Here is a 23,611-nt window from a genome sequence, read left to right on the forward strand (position 1 = left end):
TCATCTAAGATAACCTTGGGATTTTTGAACCTCTCACTATTCACTACAGCTTCACTTTATTTCTTATTTTATACATACTTGTCATCTCTCTATTAGACTTTAATGAAGATTTAATGATGCAAAGGAAATAGGTTTGTCTTTTGATTTCTAGTGATCTTATCTTTGTGGAAAAATAACACACTATGGTTAGTTGAATCTATATATGCCTCTTTACGTTTCATAAAGTATCAGTTTTTACCTATATAATACCTATATTGTATTACAGATAACTGCCTTATTTAATCTTATAGGCCTGATAGAAAAGTCTTATTGTCTCCATTATATAGATTAAAAAAAGATTTAGAAAAAACTAAATTTTAAAATTCACATAATTGACTTTGTGGCACCATTCTTATTCTTCCACTTTCTGTCTGATAAGTATAGGGGATTTTTTTGTCTTTTGGTGGGGGCAGGTGTCACACCCCCGGCATATAGACGTTCCCAAGCTATGGGTCAAACTGGAGTTGTAGCTGCCAGCCTGGACCACAGATGCAGCAACCCAGGATCCAAGCTGGATCTGCGACCTATACTACAGCTCATGGCAATGCTGAATCCTTAACCCACTGAGCAAGTGCAGGGATTGAACCCGTGTCCTCATGGATACTAGTCAGGTTTGTTACTACCGAGCCATGAGGAGAACTCTCAGTATAGATAATCTTATCCTCAGTGAATAATTTGCTTTGCTCCGCCTCTGGTACCTATAAAGAGAACTCATTTCTTTGGTACATAATAGATCAGTCCCATGCTGTCAATCTGGGAGAAGCAAATAATCTTGGAGTCGTCTTATTTCTGCTGACAGGGCTAAATCTAAAATAATCTCCTGAGGTTCTTGTCCCTGAAGGACCTTTGTATTACAGCAGATGCGGAAAAGGAATGACTTTAGTGGTCCATCTAAATGTGGTAGATTGACATATTTTCTACAACTAATTTTTTTACAACTAAGTCTAGGCCCTTCTTTCTAAGACAAACTCAAAATTCAGCTCTTTATAAATTTTTTTCCTAGTCAATGATTTATTATTATATAGCCTAGATGAATATTATTTCTTCCATATAATTGAGCATTTCCTTATACAGAGTTACTTCTTTTTTGTAGGTTGTTATTTGAATGTATTCTTTCTTTCCAATGTATTTGCTATGATTTTTTAGGCATAGATTTTGTTATTTTAATATTGTTGTGCTCTACATTTAATGGGTCCTCAATAACTATATGGACTTTTAAACTTCTTTTTTTTTTTTTTTTTTTTTTTTTTTTTGTCTTTTGTCTTTTTGTTGTTGTTGTTGTTGTTATTGTTGCTATTTCTTGGGCCGCTCCCGCGGCATATGGAGGTTCCCAGGCTAGGGGTCGAATCGGAGCTGTAGCCACCGGCCTACGCCAGAGCCACAGCAACGCGGGATCCGAGCCGCGTCTGCAACCTACACCACAGCTCACGGCAACGCCGGATCGTTAACCCACTGAGCAAGGGCAGGGATCGAACCCACAACCTCATGGTTCCTAGTCGGATTCGTTAACCACTGCGCCACGACGGGAACTCCTAAACTTCTTTTATTTCCTCAGAATCCTGACTTCTGTGACAGGTGCAGACTGATAGGGCCTGAGTTAAACCAGTTTAGATGTGTTGGTCTTTAGAGACTGAGGTGTGGTTCATGAGCATTATTAGATATATATTGTTTGATTCCTTCCTGTCTTGGTTTCTTGGCTGACATGTCATACAAAGTGAGGCATTCATTCATGTACATTAAAACAGCCCTCAAATTGCTTATGTAGCTAATGTTACTGTCTCTTGTCGAAAACTTAACTAAAGTCTCATCCTTTCTCTGGTACTTGAGATAGTTAAACTGAACTGCTACTTTTACAATTTGTGAAAATGCCAGCACTCATGATGACATGTTATTTAGGGAGCATTAAATTGATTCATTAATACCTAATTCTTACTGCTATAATGTATATTCTTGTTCATTTTTGATTGCTTATATAATATCTTCATTTATATTTATCCACTTCATTTTTATCAGGTACAAAGAATTTTACGTGAAAGATTTTGTCATCAGAGTCCACATAGTAACCTATTTGGAGTACAAGTGCAGTATAAGTAAGTTTAGTTATCTGCTTGTCTGTTATGAAACTACTTACTGGTGCCCTTTAAGTTTTGTAAAAGTTGTTATATACTATTTCAAACAAGGCTAACAAACATTTTTATAGAGGTAGATTTTTTCTTTATATATAAAAACAATGATTGTTTCTAAGCAAAAGCAAAGATAAATATTTCCATAATGAGAAAACCCTTTAATTTTGAATCTTGTGTCATTTCTGTCATGAGGTATAATGGAAAGACTTCTAAGCTTGCACCTGATACTCAGCAGCCAGCTGTGGAGTGAAAGGTCCCAAGAGTTGCTACTCTTGTCCCTTTAGAGCATAAGTCAAGGCACAGAGGAAGAAAAAAAAGGAATGCTTATTTTTTGTGCATATTCCAATTCAGCTCTTAAAAAGCATTACCTAGCAAATTATTTCCACTTTCCTTTTAAAATTTTGGCCTGTTTATATTATTTCAGACACTTAATTGAGCTGCTAAAAAGAACTGCTATCCATGGAGAAAGTAACTCTGTTCTCATTATTGGACCCCGAGGATCAGGAAAGACCATGGTAAAAGCTGTTGATTTCTGATGTTGTAACAAAGTTTTGATTAATGTTTATTCCATGATGTTCTTTTATCCTTGAATAGTTTGTGATTGTCAATGGAAAAAAAGCAAACTAGCATCTATTGAGCATGTATCTTGTGCCTTTTACTTGTGTTCTATCATTTATTCTTTACATTAACTCTGAAAGGAGGTATGGCTTGCTTTCTTCTTAATTTATTGTTTAATCCTAACTAAGGCAGTTTTTTAAAATGTGTGGTCATACATTCTAGAATTCTCTTTTACTTTTCCTCTTTATTATAATCGATAAGTTACTTCAAAAAGATACTCCTATTTTTTTCCCTCAGTTTCTCTTTTCTCATTCTTTATTTAGTATATAAGACAAATTATGGTTGTTATATTCAAAGTATTACTATTTAATTATAAAATCTGTTTTCTACTTTATCCCATGCAATAAATTTGTACTTCTCACTACCATGCTTTTTTATTAAATGTATGGTATTGTATTATAGAAGTAAGTGTGTGTATTATATATTATTTTCTATTAAGTAAAATTATGTAAAATAGCAAAATTTTTTTTTATTTTTTAAAGCAGTGTTTGTTGAATGTGCATTTTATAGAATGAGGAAATTAGAACTTTAAGATTTTGCTGTTATCACTAATTTCTAGTAACGTTTGAAGTACATAAATTGGAAATATAGATCTTGATCATTTCTTTTGTTTTTTAATCTCCTAAGAATTTTTCATTTATTATATTATAGTCACATTTACAATAACATTTAGTTTTGATTCTTTGTTTAATTTGGTTTAGTCCTTGGGCTGAGTCCTTCTATATAACCACTATTTCTTTATTCTTGAGATTTTAAATTATAATTTTCCTTTAAGTTATTAACAATAATTGCATTAACTGTTAGTAGAAAAAAATGAGCAAAGAAAGATCCTAGGAAATTAAATACAAGTCAGTCTTTAACTTATAAACATGTTCAATCTCACTCATAATTAAGTAAATTAAAAACTATAGCAATTTTCTCTATCAGGTTGACAAAACCTGTAAGATTGAAACCATATTGATGATCTTGCTGGTAGTATAGTATATACACAGATGTTGCTGGTTGGTATATACCAATTTGGTATTAGACAAATTCTAATCACGTTATAAATGCATATACACTTTGACTCAGCAACATTTCTAGGAATTTACCCTTGTGAAATGATGTATGTACAAATTTACTCACTGCAGCACTGTTTGTTAATAGTGAAAGAAAAGAAACAATATAAATACCTATCAACAGAATGAATACTAGTTGGTAAATCATGGTACATCCATCCATATACTAGACTATGATATTGCAGCATAAAAGAATAAGGAAAGATTTGTATATAGTCCATTTAAAAAAGAGGAAGAGGAAAAAAAATGTTCATTTTTCTGTTGGTTTGTATGTGGACAAAAAATTGCTTGAAATACTAAATAGTAATATAGTGGGTTATTTGTTGAAGGGAACATGGGGACAGAGGTAGGAAACTTTTCACTGTATGTATTTTTATGCTTTTTAATATGTGAACTATATGACCATATAGTCTGTTTAGAAAACTAAAGAAAGGAATGTTGGTTGAAGGCAAAGGGAAAAACCCAAAGGATCTGGTTAACAAAACAAATCTCTAAAGCCATTCAAGCTACAGAAATATAAAAGAGAAGTTTAGTAATATTGGAAAATGGCAGAAAAAAAGAATATTTTAAATACATCAAAAATAATTTTGCACATTACTTATAACCTGGCCCAGATTAAACTCTTTGGTCACAGTTTCTTATCTTTTGGAATTACATAGATTTTATTCAATTTGTGTTTTGTGGGGAAACTCCAAGGGCAGACTTTTCTCTTTTGGCTTATGAACTGCTCTATCAGTCTGGATACATTAGATTATGCAGTCATAACAACCTCAAATTTCAGTGCCTTGACACAAAAGAAGTTTATTGTTTGCTTTTGCTGTGTGCCCAGTGTCGACCAGCGAAGGGGCGTTGTTCTTTGTCATCACTTAAAGCAAGTGAATGTTATCTCAGCATGGTCCTCCACAAGTGCCCCAGTGTTGGAAAGGAAGCATAATGAATCATGGACACTCTTAAAATACCTACCCAGAGGTGATACAAAGCACATCTCACAGCTCACTGGCCAGAGTGAGTCTCATGATCACACCCAATTTAAAGAGAGCAAGGAAGTGCATTTTTTTCTAGGTGCCTGGAAAGGGAGGTTAATCAGAAGTATGGTAAAAGTCACTGATGACCTCTATAGCTAAACCTGTTTTGAGTTTGTGTGTGATTTTTTTCCCTGTCTAGATGCCTGTAGAATTCCTTTATCTTAGCAATGTGAAAATTTCACAGGCTATGTCTGTGTAGGTTTTTTTTTTTTTTGTTTTTTTTTAGTTTTCATTATTTTATTGTCTTGGAAAACACATTATCATAAGTATGTTTGAAGATTATTTTTCAAAAATATTTTAATACTTGAAGGAACTCCATAGTGATGCTCTTGTATCAGTACAGGAGAAAATGAGATCTAGGAAAGTAGTACATGAGACCTGTTATTCTGTCATACATTGTGCAGCTTGAAACAAAATGACATTGCAATAGAGAAGTTGAATCTCAGTGATTTGTATATCAAAGTGTCAAGAATAAAAATGTAACTTGAGGTCTCGTTGTGGCTCATCAGGTCAAGAACCCAACATAGTATCTATGAGGATGTGGGTTCTATCCCTGGCGTTGCTCAGTGGATTATGTGCCTGGCTTTACCACAACCTACAGAGTAGGTCACAGATGCAGCTTGGATCCAGCGTGGCTGTGGCTGTGGCATAGGCCAGCAGCTGCAACTCTGATTCGACCCCTAGCCTAGGAACTTCCATACGCTGCAGGTGTGGTCATAAAAAGAAAATTACTTACTTCATTAAAAATATAACTTGAGCAGCTAATACGTGAATTTATTCTGAACTTTCATCTTGGATTTTTGTCCCTAAAGGCATAGAGAAAGTTCGGAAAACAGAAAGTAGAGCTAGTAAACACTGACAAAAACATGTAAGTAAATACAGATTAAAACTATACTCCATTTCATTAGTAAATTAGCAAAATAGATACTTTTTTTTTTTTTTTTTTTTTACAGAGAATGTAAGCAGATAGTAGAGTTCCTGTGTCACCCTCCCCCTGAAACACACATGTGCAATTTCTCCTGTTAAAAAATATCTTGCCTTAGTGTGGTACATTTGCTAAGTTTAATGAATCAATATTGAAACGTAAAGTCCGTAGTTTACCTTAAGTGTCACTCTTTGTATTGTACAAGTCTGTGGGTTTTAGCAATGCATAATGCCAGGTATCCACCATTATAATATCTTAAAAAATAGTTTCACCACCCTTAAGATCCCCTGTGCTTTACCTATTACCCTTCCACTCCCAACCCCTGGCACCTATTGATCATACTGTCTCCATAACTTTTGCTGTATTCAGAATGTCATACAACTGGGATCATACAATATACAGCCTTTCTGATTGGCTTCTTCCACTTAGCCAGATGCATGTACGATTCCTCCATGGTGTTTCATGGCTTGACAGTTCATTTCTTTTAATTGCTGAATAATGTTCCATTGTATGAATGTACCACTATGTATCCATTCACGTACTGAAGGATATCTTGGCTGGTTCTCAGTTTTAGTAGTTATCAATAAAACTACTATAAACATTTGTGTGTAGGTTTTTAAGCCTTCAACTTAATTGGGTAAATACTTAGGAGCACCCATTGCTGGATCTTAATGGTAAGACTATGTTTAGCTTTTTAAGGAACTGCCAAACTGCCTTAGAATGTGGCTATATCATTTGGCTTTCTCACCAGCAGTGAATAATAGCTTTAGTTGCTGTGTATCCTGACCAGCATTTGGTATTGTCACTTTTTAAAATTTTAGTTATTTTTGTAGTTGCATAGTGGTATCTCATTGCTGGTTTATTTGCAGTTCTCTAAGGATGTATGATATGAAGCATCTTTTCATATGCTTATTTTTCATCTTTGGTGAGGTATTTTTTGACCATTTAATTTATTTATTTATGTATTTATTTTTTGCTTTTCAGGGCCTCACCTGAGACATATGGAAGTTCCCAGGCTAGGGATCTAATCTGTGCTACAGCTGCCAGCCTACACCACAGCCACAGCAACGCCACATCTGAGCCGTATCTGCGACCTACACCACAGATCATGGTAATGCTGGATCCTTAACCCACTGAGCTAGACCAAGGATCGAACCCGCAACCTCATGGTTCCTAATCGGATTCATTTTTACTGTGCCACGATGTGAACTCCTATGACCATTTTAAAATTGGGTTATTTCTTTTCTTAATAGGTATGTATTAAGAATTCTTTGTGCCTTTTGCATATATCAGAAATGTGTTTTATAATATTTTCTACAAGTGCATAGTTTGTCCTTTAATTCCATTACCATTGTTCTTGGCAGAGCAGAAGATTTTAATTTTAATAATGTCCAGTTTATTAACTGTTTCACCTGTCGTGATTTTGGTTTTATATCTAAAACTTGATCACCAAACCCAAGGTCATCTAGGTTTTGTCCTGCTCTCTTCTAGAGGGTTTATAGTTCTTTGTATTTTACTTTTAGGTCTTTGATTCATTTTGAGTCCATTTTTATGAAAGGTATAAGGCATGTTTGTGGCTTCATTTTTTTTGCCTATGAATATCTAGTTATTCCAACAGTATTTTTTGAAAAAACTATCTTTGCCTCAGTGAATTACCTTTGCTTCTTTGTCAGCGTTCAGTTGACTGTATGGGTATGGGTCTGTTTCTGGGCTCTCCGTTATGTTCCCTTGATCTATTGTCTCTTCTTTCACCAGCGTCCCATTGTCTTGATTACCATTAGTTTTACAGTAAGTCTTGAAGGCAGGTAGGATCAGTCTTCCAACTCTGTTCTTCTTTAATATTGTTCTGACTATTCTGTGTACTTTTAACTTTGCATATTAACTGTAGAATAAATTTATAAATATCCACTTTTTTTTCCTGTTATATTGTGGGATTTTGTGTTGGATCTATAGATCACATTGGAAAGAATTGGTTTCTTAACTCTACTGAATCTTCACATTCATGAACATGGAATATTTCTCCATTTGTTTAGGTCTTTTTTCAGTTTTGTGCTTTTCTTCATTATAGATTTATACGTATTTTGTTAGGTATTTACAATTTTTGGTGCTAATGTGAATGGCATTATATTTTTAATTTCATATTCTAAGTTTTTGCTGCTGGTATATAGGAAAGCACATAAATTTTGTGTATTACCTCGTATCTGCAACCTTGCTATAATTGATTACTAGTTCTAGGAATTGGTCCAGTTGGGATTTTCTTCATAAATAATTGTGTCACCTGCAAACAAAGAGGTTTATTTCTTCCTTCCCTTATCTCTTACCTATACTTTTATTTACTTTTCATGTCTTAATGCAGTTAGTTATTAGTTATTCTTGTTTAAGGATTGATCATACGTTTAACTGATATACAAACTCTCAGTATAAACTTGAGTCTTTCTTCACTGAGCAGTCATTCTTTTATTTTTGAGTATTCTCTTTCTTTTCTTCTTGCCCTTTTGGGGATTATTAGAATATTCAGTTATTAAGCCTTTGTTCTCACTTCACCATATCGCTTTTCTGTGTTTCTTTCTTTTTACCTTTCTCTTCCTCTTCATCAGCATTCTACCATATCACCAGGGTGATTGTTCTTCCCCATCAGTTCTGGTTGGTTCTTTTGTTGTTGTTGTTGTTTGTTTGTTTAGCTTTTTAGGGCTGCACCCGTGTCATATGGAAGTTCCCAGACTAGGGGTTGAATTGGAACTGCAGCTGCCTGCCTATACCACAGCCACAGCAATGTGGGATCTGAGCCTTGTCTGCAACATACACCACAGCTCATGGCAACACCGGATCCCCAACCCACTGAGTGAGGCCAGGGATCAAACCCGCATCCTCATGGATCTTTAGTCAGGTTTGTTACCACTGAGCCATGATGGGAACTCCCCTGTTTGCTTTTTCTAATGTGATACTGCATTTTAGTTTTCTAACAGTCCTTCTTGTCTAGCTCTTTGTTGCATACATTCTTAGTCTACTGTTTTGTATTTGTCTGATTCTATCTTAAATTGCTCAAAACATGTATTACCTAAAATACATAATTTTAGTAGTAATTAATCTTTTCATCAACTTGCTGTTCCCTTTCATGTTATATCATCTTTTTATGAACTCCTATATTTTTTCTATTTACTCAGATTTAAAGAAGACAGACTTTAAGACATAGTATTTATGAGTTAATAAAATGGATAGAATATTCTTGACAAGCTGACAGTTTATCCAGTTGTTGTTACTTCTTAAGCCAGAGCCCTGTTCTGGTGCTTTGGAGCCAATTATCTAGTGTGACTTAACTGGAATATGGAAGAATCCTTTATCTTGTATTCTATTTTGGTACAAAGTAATTTATTCCTGCTGCACTCCAGTATTGAGAGGAGAGGTCAGAAAGCTGAGAAGCATTGTTTAACTCCTGCCACTTTGGTGATTTGTTGTGTGTGCAAGTATCCTGAGATATAAAATAGGTTATACTTAGATAAGAGTATTATTATGTAGTATAATTAGTATAATTATGTATATCATATCAATATAATCATACATTAGTAACATCATCAATATAGTTATATAAATTTGAATTTAAAAAATAAGATTACAGTATATTTAAAACATTACCCTTAGCCAAACTATCTAAAATACAAAAATTCAAAATCTATAGTTAATTGATAAACACATAGTGTGGTTTGCTGTATTTCAAACATTTTGTTTTCAAAGTAGATGTGGTTCCAAATGACAGATTGGACCCTGGAAAATACTCTTCTACATAGAAATTTCTGTAGACAAAGAAACTTGCTGGATGGTTAAGTAGGATGTTCCTTCTAGTCGATGTTTCTTCTAGTTGCATACTGTTGGATCTTGTGTTCATGAAAGTATTTGGGAATAGGAATAGGTGAGCATAAAAAACTCTGTATATTGGCAATTCTAAGCAAACTATGCTAGTATGTTTGTAAAATTAATTTTTAGCTACAAAGAATGTGGAACCTTGGTAGTCAAATTAGTTACACTGGTTAGCATAACATTAATAACCTACTAAATTTTTTGTAGTGTAGATTTATTTTAAAATATCTGAAAAGATGACATTGTTTCTTGAAACAAACTAAAATTATATGATTGGTTACCTAGCTGATGACACAGAAAATTTTAGCAATATCCAGATTGGACTAAAATTGTTATTTGAAGACCTACTTGCTAATACATTTAAATTATCATTTCAGACCACACACGTATAAAAATTTGTGAGCTAATTCAGACAAATCATAGTAATTTGGTGTTAAACTAAATTCAGTGGAAAGAATATAAACCTGTTGTAACTATGCATATGCATAGTGAAGGTACTATTAACCCTGTTTCATTCTGTAAAAAATTTGAAATGGTTTTGAACAATTCCTCAAACATAAAATGATTTTAAACACAAAATCAGAGCTAGGGAAATATAAATATTATGTAAGTGAAATATCAAGAGGTGGGGGCAAGAACATAGCAGATTACTAGGAAAAAACAGCAAAAGCCATATTTTGAGTGACCCAAGTTTGCACCACCTGGGGCCTAACTATTGTGATAGAGTCCAACGTGATCCAAAGACAGAGGAGTACCATTGTCATCTGACAGTTTTCTATAACGAATGTAGCTTCTCTGCTGGGCTTTTATTCATACATGTCAGTTGATATGTAGAGATTATCTTTTGAAGGAGGATTTACACCTATGATCCAAGGTAGAATTCCATTTGCATACAAATATACCAGGAATAGCTAGTATGTTTGATAGCCTGTTATGAAGCCTAATAATTTGAAATGAGGGTTACCTCTTCATATTGCCCAGAGATGTTGTAGTGACCAATAGAGGTAGAATATTACAAGTACAAATAATATTTTGTTTTACAAATTTAGCTTACCAGGTGTCTCGGTGCCTTTGTTGATTAATCCTTTTTGTCCTCACTAAATTTTGGTGTCATCATTACCAATTTTCTTGTATATATAGCCTAATGTCCTAGTCTATATATTTTGTGATAGTACCCTGCTGTTTCTACTTTAATATTAGAAAGAATAATCCACCTTTACTCTTCCTTTTACAAAGCTTTTTGGTTTCTCTGAATTCTAGTCATTTTCAAATTTAAGAAAATATATGCAGTATTAATATGAAGAAATGTATATGATATTGCAGTATGAGTGATAAGATTCACAAATTAAAATATAAAAAATGTAAGTATGTGACATAGAAACCTATAGTAATAAAAATATGGGCTTTATAATTGAACAGTTTAAGGTGGTGTAACACTATGTGGATATAATTTTAGTACTAATTACTGTTATATTTTAAGTATGGTGTTAGTTGTAATAATTTTTTTATGTATGCTTTAAATTTCTTTAATAAGGGCATTCTCTGCTTACCTAGCAACTGACAGGGCAACATGGCTTTTTCAACTTAACAAGATAACTTCTTGGTTTTTCCTTTTCTTTTTCTTCTTCTATTGTTTTTTGTTTGTTTGTTTGTTTGTTTGTTTTGGCTGCACCCGTGGCATGTGGAAGTGCTTGGGGCAGGAATCGAACCCATGCCACAGCAGTGACAGTGCTGGATCTTTAATCTCTTGTGCCACATGAGAACTCCTTGGTATTTCTTTTTTCATTTTTATTTCAGGGTAACAGAATGGTTCACAGTATTTCATAGAAATTGATGTATTGGGGGTCAACATTTTGCAATCATTTAGCATTGTCCTGGTACTTGTTTTCAATAGCTTTTAATGGATTTCAGTGATGATTTTGCAGAGAACCAAATATAAGAACTGACTGAGACCCAAAGTTCTTATGCGGCCATAATTTTATGTGACTTGTAGAGAAGTATTTTTTTGAAAACTTAAGGGTTATTTCTAAACATTTGTTAGAAGTTTGTATAGCTGATTTAAAGAGTGTGGCATCAGTCCTGGCTCTGGCATCCTAAGAGTCAAACATTAAAAGTTCTAGTTAAACATTTTATCTGTAAATAATCTGCAGATTTATTGGTTAATTTTTAATGCCGGTCTATTTATATTCTGTTCCTGTTACTCAGAGTTTAAAAAAGAATATGGGCTTATCATCTTTTATTTATTATTAAATACTTTATAAACTTTTTAATATTATTTAGTTAATAAACCATGCTTTGAAAGAACTAATGGAAGTGGAAGAAGTGAGTGAAAATGTATTGCAAGTTCACCTAAATGGTAAGTATGTCATCATTTTGCCATTGGAATTTGATATAAGCCATGTGAGCTTTTTATATTCTGCAGCTAAATTTACTCATATGATTTACATTTGCATGATATAAAAACTAGATCCTTGTTTAACAACTTTTGCTTTAGCATATTACACACAATATTTTTAGAAGTTAAAAAAATATTAATAAAGTTGGCACACAGGTCTCCTAATTTTTTGTCTTTATTTTTAAAAAAAATAACACTAACCCCATGGAAGATGGTTCTTTGAGTCTATTAATTATCTTAACTGTTGAGTTTTTAAAAGGAAATAATGTAAACTAAAAGGCTTTGACTTTTTTCTTTATAGCTAAATTTTAAAAAGCATTAGAAAATTTATTTGACTAGAAAATAAGCTGCACTGTATCAAATACCTATTTAGTTTTAACTAAATACATTTAAATGGGTTTTATTTCAGGACTGCTTCAAATCAATGATAAAATTGCCCTAAAGGAAATTACAAGGCAATTAAATCTGGAAAATGTAGTCGGAGATAAAGTTTTTGTAAGTATAATTTTTGTTCCTTTATTAAATAAGCATCAACGTCAAATTTGTGTAAAAGATATTTTTATATTTGGAAGACTAGGAAGGGTTCAGAAATTCTAAATTGAAATATGCAAGGTTCCTGTTATAAGAACATACACTTGGGAATTCCTGTCGTGACACAGCAGAAACAAATCCAACTAGGAACCATGAGGTTGTGGGTTCGATCCCTGGCCTCGCTCAGTGGGTTAAGGATCCTGCATTGTGGTGACTTGTGGTTTAAGTCGCAGATGCGGCTTAGATCCCACATTGCTGTGGCCTAGGCCAGCAGCTGAGCTCCGATTCGACCCCTAACCTGGGGAACCTCCGTATGCTGCAAGTGCTGCCCTAAAAAGAAAAAAAAAAGAAGGTACACTTGTACTAGGATGCATTTATTTATCAAATCTTTATGTTTACATTTTTTGAAGCAGATTATACTAGCTATAACTAGCTAAGAAATCCAGTTTTATGTTGATAATATGATATCTGTTTGTTTCTTTATCTGTAATATTCTGATTGTCTATCCTTGGAGATAGAACAATATGTTCTTAAAAATACTACCTGCTAACAGTCCATTTCTAGTCTTATAGCAGTCCATTTCTAGTCGTATAAAACTTGGATAGCATGGAAGTAGCGAAAAATGTACTGAATTTGAAGCTACAAAAAGTGGATTTGAGTCTTGCCTTACAATTATTGACTACCTGGTGATCATGGCTAATGAATGTCTTTGAATTACTGATTCCTCACCTATTAGATGGGCATTATTTTATTATTCTTCACAGATTATTCTAAAAATGAAAAGAAGCATTAAACATCATTTATGATTTTTTTTTTAAATTGGATGGTAATTACTATGCAAATGTCAGTTGTCTCTTGCTATTAAAATGTTCTAAGAGAGGAGTTTCCTTTGCAGTTCAGCAGGTTAAGAACCAACTAGTATCCATGAAGATGTGGGCTCGATCCCTTGTCTCACTCATGAGTTAAGGATACAGAATTGCCACATGCTGTGGTGTGGGTGGCAGATGCTGCTCGGATCTGGCGTTGATTTGGCTGTGGTGTAGGCTGGAGGCTACAACTCTGATTGACCGCTAGCCTGCAAACCTCCATATGCCATGGGTACAACCGTAAAAGGACAAAAAATAAATGTTCTCAGAAAGTTAGCCATGTCTCATTACCATAAGCAGCTTGGAGTCTCAGGACAGTAAACATCAATAACTTAAATTGGTTAGAAATTTTTTGGAACTTTCATTAAACTTTTTACCTATCCCTTAATTTATAAAGCCAAGGAAACAGGATTTACTTAACTTGCAGCTGCCTTAATTTTCATGATGAAATGACCCATCTGCTTAATGCAAATGAAGTGGGTTGTATATGTTCCAAGTTCATTTTCTGGTCACTGGTGATTATGTAGTCATATCACTCTAATCTCTAAACTGTGTACTCTGCAATATAGTAACACTGCCATGGTTGTGTAAGCCTCCTAGCATTTAGTAATTTTATTCTTTAAAAATTATCTATAAAAAGTTGAGCCAATCATGTGTAACCCTTCCATTTTTTGCAGATCTTTGAAGTGCAAGTTCAAAATGCTCCTTCTGCAAATCTGTTCTACCTCCTGTCCAGAATGTAATGTTAAAGATAGTGGCCTGCTTGGCTAAAAAGAGTTACTACTATATAAACTCAGTTTGGCTTCTGGTTTCCACTTGGTGTAGATTAGTGTTTCTGACCTTTGTAAACAGAGCTATTCATATTAGATTCATAAGAAAAAAGGCACAGTTGATTATCATCCTAGTTATCACCTTTGTTATCATAATCATCACATACACAGATTATTAGTTTAACTTTTGCGCTATACCAATAGGCACCTGAAGCTCAGAGAACATAATTAGTTGCCTAAAGTTGTGAAATGACAAAGGCCGAACGTTAAGAACGAAGTAATTTAACCCAGAGTCTTTCTGTTTTGATATACTTATAGCAAACTTGTATAATCTTTTATATATATCAAAAACATACACATATATATATGCACATATATGTGTGTATTCATATATATATATCTTATTTAAATAAATTCTTATATGCATATGAATTTACCTAAGTATGTACCTATACTTAGTGTCAGGTATAATAGTCTTTAAAAGAAATATCAAAAAACAAGCAACCTTTGAGTAACTCTGACCACTGATTTTGCATCAGATTGACTCTGAGCATTTGTTTACATTATGATAAATACCTCTTGCCTTGACTTCCTTGGAAATAGTATTGACTTGACAGCATGTAATCATCACAAAATATGTAGAAGCTCTTTAAAACCTATTATGCTATTTTATATCAGTGGGAAACAAACAAATGGGTGGCCTTTCTCCTTTACATCTTAAATTCGAATTTGGCTCTTTCTTTAAATTAAAAAATCTGAATGAAGTGAAAATTAATGACTTCATTGAAAAAATATTTTAATGGGGCCTTTATCCACAAGCTAGGACATCTGGATAATGCATCTGCTACTCCATTAATTTCCATCCAGCATATTTAAGTTGTATGCAAAAATGTTTTGGCTGTGTTCCAAGTAAACAGTCAAATTGGATATGATATATACAGATTCCATAATATGCTCTCGAATAGAGAAACACTGTTGTATTATCTGATATTTGAGGCAGATTTCTTCTCCCTTTTCCTTTTGCATCGCTCTTTTTTTTTAGTAATACAAGTTTTAGACTTTCAAGAGACTCATTTAGGCAATGTTTGAAAATACAAAGTGCAATGAATTTCTTGTTCTCTAACTGTAATTAGGATAAACTGCCCTTTAAAACTACCTTTAAATAAAGAGTTTTAGGGATTTTATCCAGAAAATGTAAAATTTTGAACATGACATAATAATGCCTTTTTCAGTGCTATGCCCCCATCTCTTTTTATATTTAAGGTTTAGATTGTAAGCATAGAAATATATTCAGCTCAGATTCTGGCTAATGACTCTTAATTTACTAGAAAATATTAGATACACAGTTGTCTATGTCTCTCTGTATATTTTATTTCACTAAACATCTAGTCATGGTATATTTTTTTGTTATTCAGGGAAGCTTTGCTGAAAATCTCTCATTTCTTCTGGAAGCTTTAAAAAAAGGTAAATATTAGCATACTTAACAATATTAAAAGATATTTGTTTACTTTTATTTTTCCCTTCATTAAAAATACAATACATGCTTTTATAAAAGATAAAATAAATAGAAAAAAGAATAAAATAATGATAGTGATAATCCCTAAAATAGTGATTATTCCAATTAACTTTGAATTTCATATCTTTTCACCTTCAGTATATCATTGGTATAGACATTATTTTTTATAAGAATAAAATTTCTTCTTTTTTGTTTTGCAGTATATGTCTTTTCACTTGCAGTATGTTGTAAGCATATTTCCATGTCAGTAAATATTGAAGTGCATCATCATTCTTATGGTGCTCATATATTCCATTTTAAAAATGTAAATTAACTATAATTTAAAATTCTATGTATAATAAATTATAACTTAATAGCCACCAGTTAACAGCTTTTATTTCTAATTTTGTATAATTAGGAAGAAATGCTTAAAAGCTCATCCAGCTATTTCCTGAGATAAATTTTAATGTGTAGAATTCGGGATTGAAATGTTCCACATTTAAAAGAATAAATATTAATTACCAAATTATTCTAGAAGATCCATTTTCTTTTTTTTTTTAAAGAAGATCCATCTTCTGAGCATATGTAAAAGTACTTTTTTCTTCACAACCTCAACATTTATTTTCATTTTGCCTTTTTAATAGAAAAAAATTATTTTAGCTTAATATGCATAATTTAGGTACTGATGATGCTCCTATCATATTTTAATTGGCCACTGATATTTCATAGTTTGTGCGTTTCTTGTTCTTTGTCTTATTTTGGTTATCTCATACTTTGGGGAATTTTCTTAAATTTGGTTTGGACCTTTAAAGTTTAAAAATTTTTACATATTCAAATTTTTTCTCTCCTTCATATTTTGAAGATATTCACTTATATTTTCATCCACTACATATACTTAAATAATTTGGTAAGGTATAAAGTGAAGATCAGATGCTGAATAAACCACTTTTCTTGTTGATATGTTATATGATATTTGTCAAAAACTAAATTTCTCTATTATATGAGTCTGTTTCTAAACTTTTGAGTAGTCTTCATGGTTTTAATGTCATTTAGGTTACTGCATATATTTTATTACCTATTAGAGTCAGTACCTCCTTATCAGGCTTTTTTTTTTTTTTTCCCACTTGTTTATGAAAATATAAAGGCTTAGACCTTAGATAGTAGTGATTTCTTATGCTGAAATAGTTTGCATCATTGTGATGAGAAAAATAAATCCATAGAGTCATACTGAACTTTTCTCTATTATTGAAATGTTAAACTTATCATCAGGAGTTAAAAGTGGCTTTTGTTGAACTTAAAATAGTGTAAGCTTTAATTCTTTTAAGAATTTACATAATTTAAAAAGCAGTACTCTCCAGTCATTTAAATGATTTTAATTTTTCATCAGTAAAAACATCTAGAGGCTAGTAATTAGACTATGAAGTACTTGAGGGCAGTAGGGGCTATCTTGAGAATATTTTTTTTTGTTGAGTAAGGGTACGTGTATTGGTAAATGTCCTCCCCTAAAGCAGGTTGTCAATATATATTTGTTGAATTGATCTTAAAAAATGAAATGTAGTAAATGGTTAGGAAATTTAAGAAATGTGATATAACTTCATGTTAATATAAAACATTTTATTTTAGGTGACCGGACTAGTAGTTGCCCAGTGATCTTCGTATTAGATGAATTTGATCTTTTCACTCATCATAAAAACCAAACACTCCTCTATAATCTTTTTGACATTTCTCAGTCTGCACAAACTCCAGTAGCAGTTATTGGTCTTACATGTAGATTGGTAAGTCTTTCTATTTTAAAAATTGACTATAATATTTAGAATATAAAAGCAAAAAAATTAAAGTTTACTTTTATTGACTTAGTCACTATGTAGTCATTTTTGAAATGTGTTTCATCAGTGCCTGGTACATTTTTCCCACTCCAGTTCAAACTGAGGAAAGCAAGAAAATATTTTTCACAAATGCTCATAAACTAATAACTTTCTCCCTTCAATGGAATCACTAAAGAAATGCAATGTGAGAGTAAGCTAATAAATGTAATTTTTACATTAGTAAATAGATTTGTATATAATCTCACCATCATTTTATAAAAATTGCTAATAGTTTCTTTTTACATTTAAGATTATTTTCATATTTTGAAAATGCTCATCATTTTAAATTGAAATGATACTGTTTCAGCTTTGTAAAGTTCACATCTCCAGAAATGGAAGGAACTGTTTTTTTTCAATCTGTCAATAGTAGATAGCAGCTTCTTTGCTCCTTGGGGGATTTTAGAATTATTCTAACCACAGTCTTACTGTCACTATCACATTACGTTGTGAAGATGACTCCATACATGTTGAACCTTGGGTACCATCAGATAGCTTATGTAGCTCTTTTTGTCTTCACCACCTTTTTAAAAAAGAAAAAATTTAAATTCTCACACTAAGGGGGAGCACTGTTCCTAAAAGTACTGCAATACCAGGCCAGTGGATGGAGTGGATGGAGTAAGCTTCTGTTCCATTTCCTCGTTCCAAAAATCTATTTAATTCATTGTTCTCAGAGGATGTATCAGATATTAAACTGATAAGCACAGATATACCACGTGACCTTAGCTAAAAGGCCATGAAGTGATGTGTTTACCTTCTTTTACTCCTGGTATGAACTTTCTTATTTTTTTATTTATTTTGTATTTTTTTGTCTTTTTGCTATTTCTTGAGCCGCTCCCGCGGCATATGGAGGTTCCCAGGCTAGGGATGTAATTGCAGCCGTAGTCACCGGCCTACGCCAGAGCCACAGCAACGTGGGATCCCAGCTGTGTCTGCGACCTACACCACAGCTCACGGCAACGCCAGATCCTTAACCCACTGTGCAGGGCAGGGATCGAACCCGCAACCTCATGGTTCCTAGTCGGATTTGTTAACCACTGCACCACGACGGGAACTCCTGAACTTTCTTATTGAACTCAGTTAAAACTGGTATAGAGTCACCTCTATTATGCCATGGTTGCTATGCTTCTATAGCTTTCATCCTCCTGCCCCACTTCATTTTTCGCAGTCTATCACAGGGGTTAAGGAAGTGAGTTCCTTCTTGCTAAAAATTCCTTTGGCAGTTTGACAGTGGCAAATGCTGTCTGACCCAGTGAGGGACCAAATAATTAAAGGGTTAATACAGCCTTAGCAGTGTTATCAGAGGCTCTTTTTATTTTGAATATATAATTCTCCAGCTGTGTAATTTAAGTCTAAGTCTATCTATATGTCCATGTTTTTAGGGAAAGAGGAAAAGGATAGATGAAGTAAAGATCTTGCCAGCAAATAACCTCTTCCCCAACGGCTGTAAATTTTTTTTCACCATTCCCTCTATCCCCACATTAGCAATATTCTGTCAATACTGTCCAGTACCAAAATATCAGTTACTGTTCACTTCTAAAATTCTTTTACTTCCCTGGAGTTCCTGTTGTGGCTCAGTGGAAACAAATCTGACTAGTATGTATCCCTGAGGATGCAGGTTCAATCCCTGGCCTTGCTTGGTGGGTTAAGGATCCAACATTGCCTTGAGCTGTGGTGTAGGTTGCAGATGCGGCTCAGATCTGTTGCTGTCGTTGTAGCATAGGCCAGCAGCTACAGCTCTCATTTGACCCCTACCCTGGGATCCTCCATATGCTATGTGTGTGGCCCTAAAAAGACCAAAAAAAAAAAAAAAAAAAAAAAAAAAATTTTACTTCCATCTCTTTCCATTCCCAAATTCAGGCTCTTAATTACTGCTTGCACAGTGTTGCTTCCACTACCATTCAACTCTCTACTTTTTTGGGTAATCTACAACTGTTCCTTAGAAGAAAATAAATGTATAATATTTCTGTCTCTAAACATAACTTTTAATTCTCTTAGGTTGGTACTATATCTTTCTTTAACCTATAAAAACATTTCACCTTTTTTTACTCGCCTTTTCCTCTGTAGCCCCAAGCTATTGATCTTTCCTGTCTTCTTTTCCCAATTAACCATGATGCCTTTTGTTTGTTTGTTTTGCAGGGCTGCACCTGCAGCATATGGAAGTTCCCAGACTAGGGGTCAAACTGGAGCTACTGCTGCTGGCCTACACTACAACCACAGCAACACAGGATCTGAGCCACATCTGCAACCTGTGTCACAGCTCACGGCAATGCCAGATCCTTTAACCCCCTGAGCGAGGTCAGGGATCGAACCTATATCCTTATATGCTAGTCGGATTCATTTCTGCTGCCCCACAACGGGAACTCCTCAGTGATGCTTTTTGATCACTGTAATTTTTTTGTCTATATCATTGGTTTCTTAGAATCACCTGGGTAGATTTAAAAATTTATATTTCTGGGCATGACCACAACCTTTTTTTTTTTTTTTTTTTTTTTGTCTTTTTGCCATTTCTTGAGCCACTCCTGTGGCACATGGAGGTTCCCAGGCTAAGGGTCTAATCAGAGCTGTAGCCACCAGCCTATGCCAGAGCCAGAGCAACTCGGGATCCGAGCCACATCTGCAACCTACACCACAGCTGATGGCAACTCCGGATCGCCAACCCACTGAGCAAGGGCAGGGATCGAACCCGCAACCTCATGGTTCCTAGTTGGATTCGTTAACCACTGCGCCATGACGGGAACTCCAGCTTTTTTTTTTTTTTAAATAGAAAATTGACACCAAACTTGATCCCTCACTTCTTAAGGGAAAATATAGCACAAATAAAAGTAGTTTCTCAAATATTACTATAAGAAAGCCAAAAGACAGATCATTTACCAATGTCATGTTGTGTTTCTACCAGTTTCCTCTTCCATACTTTGTTCCTTAAGTCCAGCATGGCTTCAGCTTAAATTTGTTTAGGTTAGTGAAATGAACTTTTCTCCATTACACATGCTGCTTCTCAAGTCTTTGTCACATAAAACAATGAAGATGTTTAAATTTTCATGCATGTTAGTTAATAAGTCTAACTACATTTTATTATCTTAATTTTTTAATCTGAATTCTTTGTAGAATATATGAAATCCCTTATTTAAACTCTTGATATTTCTGTGTCATGTAACTATTTATTATAGTTATAATTTTTAGCAATTATTGTTTGTCTTGCAGTGTTAAAGATTAGCTGAAAAAGGCATGACATCACCAGGCCTACAGATGCTTGGACGAGGACTAAAAGTAGCTGATATTAAAAATATTTTTAGGAGTTTCTGTCATGGCTCAGTGGTAATGAACCCCTCTAGTATTGATGAGGACACAGGTTTGATCCCTGGCCTTGCTCAGTGGGGTTAAGGACCCAGCATTGCTGTGAACTATCATGTAGGTTACAGATGTGGCTCGGATCCTGTGTTTCTGTGGCTGTGGTGTAGGGCAGCAGCTACAGCCCCAATTTGACCCCTAGCCTGGGAACTTCCATATGCTGCAGGTGTGGCCCTAAAAAAGACAAAATTTTTTTTTACAGGCTCCTCTTACTTCTACTGCATTGTAAATCTAAGTAGCTCAAGGGAATAATTAGGGTTTTCAGAAGCTTGCGTAAATTTTTTTAATGCTTAATTTTATATTATAGTATAAGCATTGCTAAGTATAAGTGATATTTCAAATAATTATATCTCTAACATTGGTATGGTTATTTTAAACATGCATCTCATGGTGATTTTTGTTTGTTTTTAAGGATATTTTGGAACTCTTAGAAAAAAGAGTGAAGTCACGATTTTCTCACCGGCAGATACACTTAATGAATTCATTTGGTTTTCCACAGTATCTTAAAATATTTAAAGAACAATTATCTCTACCTGCAGTATTTCCAGACAAGATTTTCGCTGAGAAGTGGAATGAGAATGTTCAGGTAGTTTGGAAAAAGACAATAATGTTAAAGTAATTGTTATGTCTTGTTATATCATTTGAAAGCAATTAAAACTTGGAAATTTTTAAAATTTATGAATTAGCATAATGTTTCTAATATTACTGTGGCATAAAACTGCACTAATACAAATTATACTTTTTTGTGTGTAATTTCTTTTAAAAAATAGTTGAAATGTCATACCTCCTAGACATTTTTTTCTCAAAAAAGCTTTGAGATTTGTTTTATTCATACCTCGTTTATATTTTAGATTATTTTGTTAATGAATTTTTATCGCTATTTATTCTCTTTGTTTTACAATTTTAGAAATATATTACCTGCTTAAAGGTAATAACTACCTATCTAATGTGGATTTTTTATTTTCATTCTCATCAACAACTACAGCATTTTTCTCAGTGGGTCTATTAAGAGGCACCCTTGGTTATATTATTTACATTGGGTCTTAAGTTACAAATGCACATTCATGTGTTGTTCTAAACATTTAGTAAACCTGTGGACTCTGCAAATTTATTTATACTAAAGTTGAACAGCCTAACTTGTACAGACCATTGTTATATTAACTAAGCATACTACCATCAGTTTATCTTACACTGATAAATTTTAGTTGGCAGGGAGAAGAGAGAGTGTATGTATGTGGATGTGTTTAATAACGTGATTGAAAAAGTGTTACTGAATAAACCTCACATGTTAAAACCCTTCAAAAATATTGGTCCTGTGAAAGTGGAAAGTAATATAAAGAGTCCATAGTTTTGAAAGAATTGGAAAAAACTGGTCTTAATGTTAAATACCAGTTAGTAAGGATGATTAGATCTGCTTAAACACTCTATATTCACTGATTGCGATAGGTTATATTCTTTTTACTATAAAATCTCAAGTATCAATACCAAATTAAACGTGAGAATTTGCATTTATGTTGCTCTTGAATGATTCTTCTTTTTCCCCATCTTTGTTGAGGTATAATTGACAAATTAGAAATTGTTTATATTTAAGGTGTGCAACTATGTTTTAATATGTTTCTGCATTGTAAAATACCACAATCTGTAACTGTTCATTACCTCACATGGGTTTCTTTTTTTTTTTTTTTTTTTTTTTTGGTAGGGGATGTGGGTAAAACAATTAAGTTCTATTCTCTAAGCAGATTTCAAGACTATAGTACTGTATTGTTAACCATAGTCACATTTCTGAACAATCAGACCTCCAAAACTTACTCATCTTGCATAACAAACTTGATTCTCATATTGATTTTAAAATATAGGCTGCTTATGTAAGCACTGTTAATTTTGACACATTTTTTAAATTAAGTTTACTAAACAAATTCTAATCTGTGCATGAGAATACACAGTAAAAGGTAGAATTTTCCTGCATGTCCATGTTCATCTTTCCTCCTTTTACTGCAAAGTAATTATTTGGTTCATAGCATATCAGATCTTATATACATGCTAAATTTATATTTACATAAAGGATTCAAACCTTAAATATTATTCTTTGGTTATCTTTTTTAACTTTGTTCTAATTTTTTATTCCATATTATTTTTCCTAATATAACTATATAGAATTATATGTCAAAATGATTGACTTTATCCTTAATACCCAGATATTGTGCTGTGATGTAATTAGGTGTGGGTCCTCCCTTCCAGCCTCTTGCCCAAATTAATTTTGCCATGGGCTCATATTTATTAGCTCACAGAAGTTCTTCTTGATACTATATTTAATTATAAAATTCCATGCTTTAAGAACACTTCATAGGGGAGTTCCCGTCGTAGCGCAGTGGTTAACGAATCCGACTAGGAACCATGAGGTTGCGGGTTCGGTCCCTGCCCTTGCTCAGTGGGTTAAGGATCCGGCGTTGCCGTGAGCTGTGGTGTAGGTTGCAGACTCGGCTTGGATCCCGCGTTGCTGTGGCTCTGGCGTAGGCTGGTGGCTACAGCTCCGATTGGACCCCTAGCCTGGGAACCTCCATATGCCGCGGGGAGCGGCCCAAAGAAATAGCAAAAAGACAAAAAAAAAAAAAAAAAAAAAAAAAAAAGAACACTTCATAGTACTCTCACACTGTCTCTTCCTTTATGTAGGTCTGGAGTGGATCAGAGCTCTTGA

General features: G+C 33.7%; 1 protein-coding gene and 1 non-coding gene across 23 annotated transcripts in view; one reads left to right on the plus strand and one right to left on the minus strand.

Annotated features, from left to right (window-relative positions):
- Positions 1-23,611, plus strand: part of ORC4 (origin recognition complex subunit 4) — a 78,027-nt gene that overhangs the window by 42,306 nt on the left and 12,110 nt on the right. For 17 of the 22 annotated variants that reach the window (XR_014829087.1, XR_014829086.1, XR_014829084.1 and 14 more), the window contains 7 exons: positions 2,053-2,129; positions 2,590-2,680; positions 11,927-12,002; positions 12,451-12,536; positions 15,624-15,672; positions 17,327-17,478; positions 21,329-21,502. Coding sequence is in view for 16 of the 22 variants with exons in the window: in XM_084998714.1 (XP_084854840.1) it covers positions 2,053-2,129; positions 2,590-2,680; positions 11,927-12,002; positions 12,451-12,536; positions 15,624-15,672; positions 17,327-17,478; positions 21,329-21,502 (705 nt within the window). In the remaining 6 variants the exon portion in view is untranslated. Of the gene's footprint in view, positions 1-2,052; positions 2,130-2,589; positions 5,575-5,678; positions 5,735-11,926; positions 12,003-12,450; positions 12,537-15,623; positions 15,673-17,326; positions 17,479-21,328; positions 21,503-23,611 lie in introns of all 22 variants that reach the window. The other 5 variants (XM_084998715.1, XM_084998717.1, XM_084998716.1 and 2 more) reach the window with 2 other exon arrangements.
- On the minus strand, positions 18,125-18,311 carry LOC146395742 (U2 spliceosomal RNA). Its single transcript, XR_014830622.1, has one exon. It is a non-coding gene; the product is annotated as a U2 spliceosomal RNA (small nuclear RNA).

The sequence above is a fragment of the Sus scrofa genome, chromosome 15 (genome assembly GCF_054392235.1).
Source record: "Sus scrofa isolate SSC_HxYL_T2T_F1_AM1 chromosome 15, Sscrofa_HxYL_maternal_Yorkshire_Landrace_v2.0, whole genome shotgun sequence".
Classification (NCBI taxonomy): Eukaryota; Metazoa; Chordata; class Mammalia; order Artiodactyla; family Suidae; genus Sus; species Sus scrofa.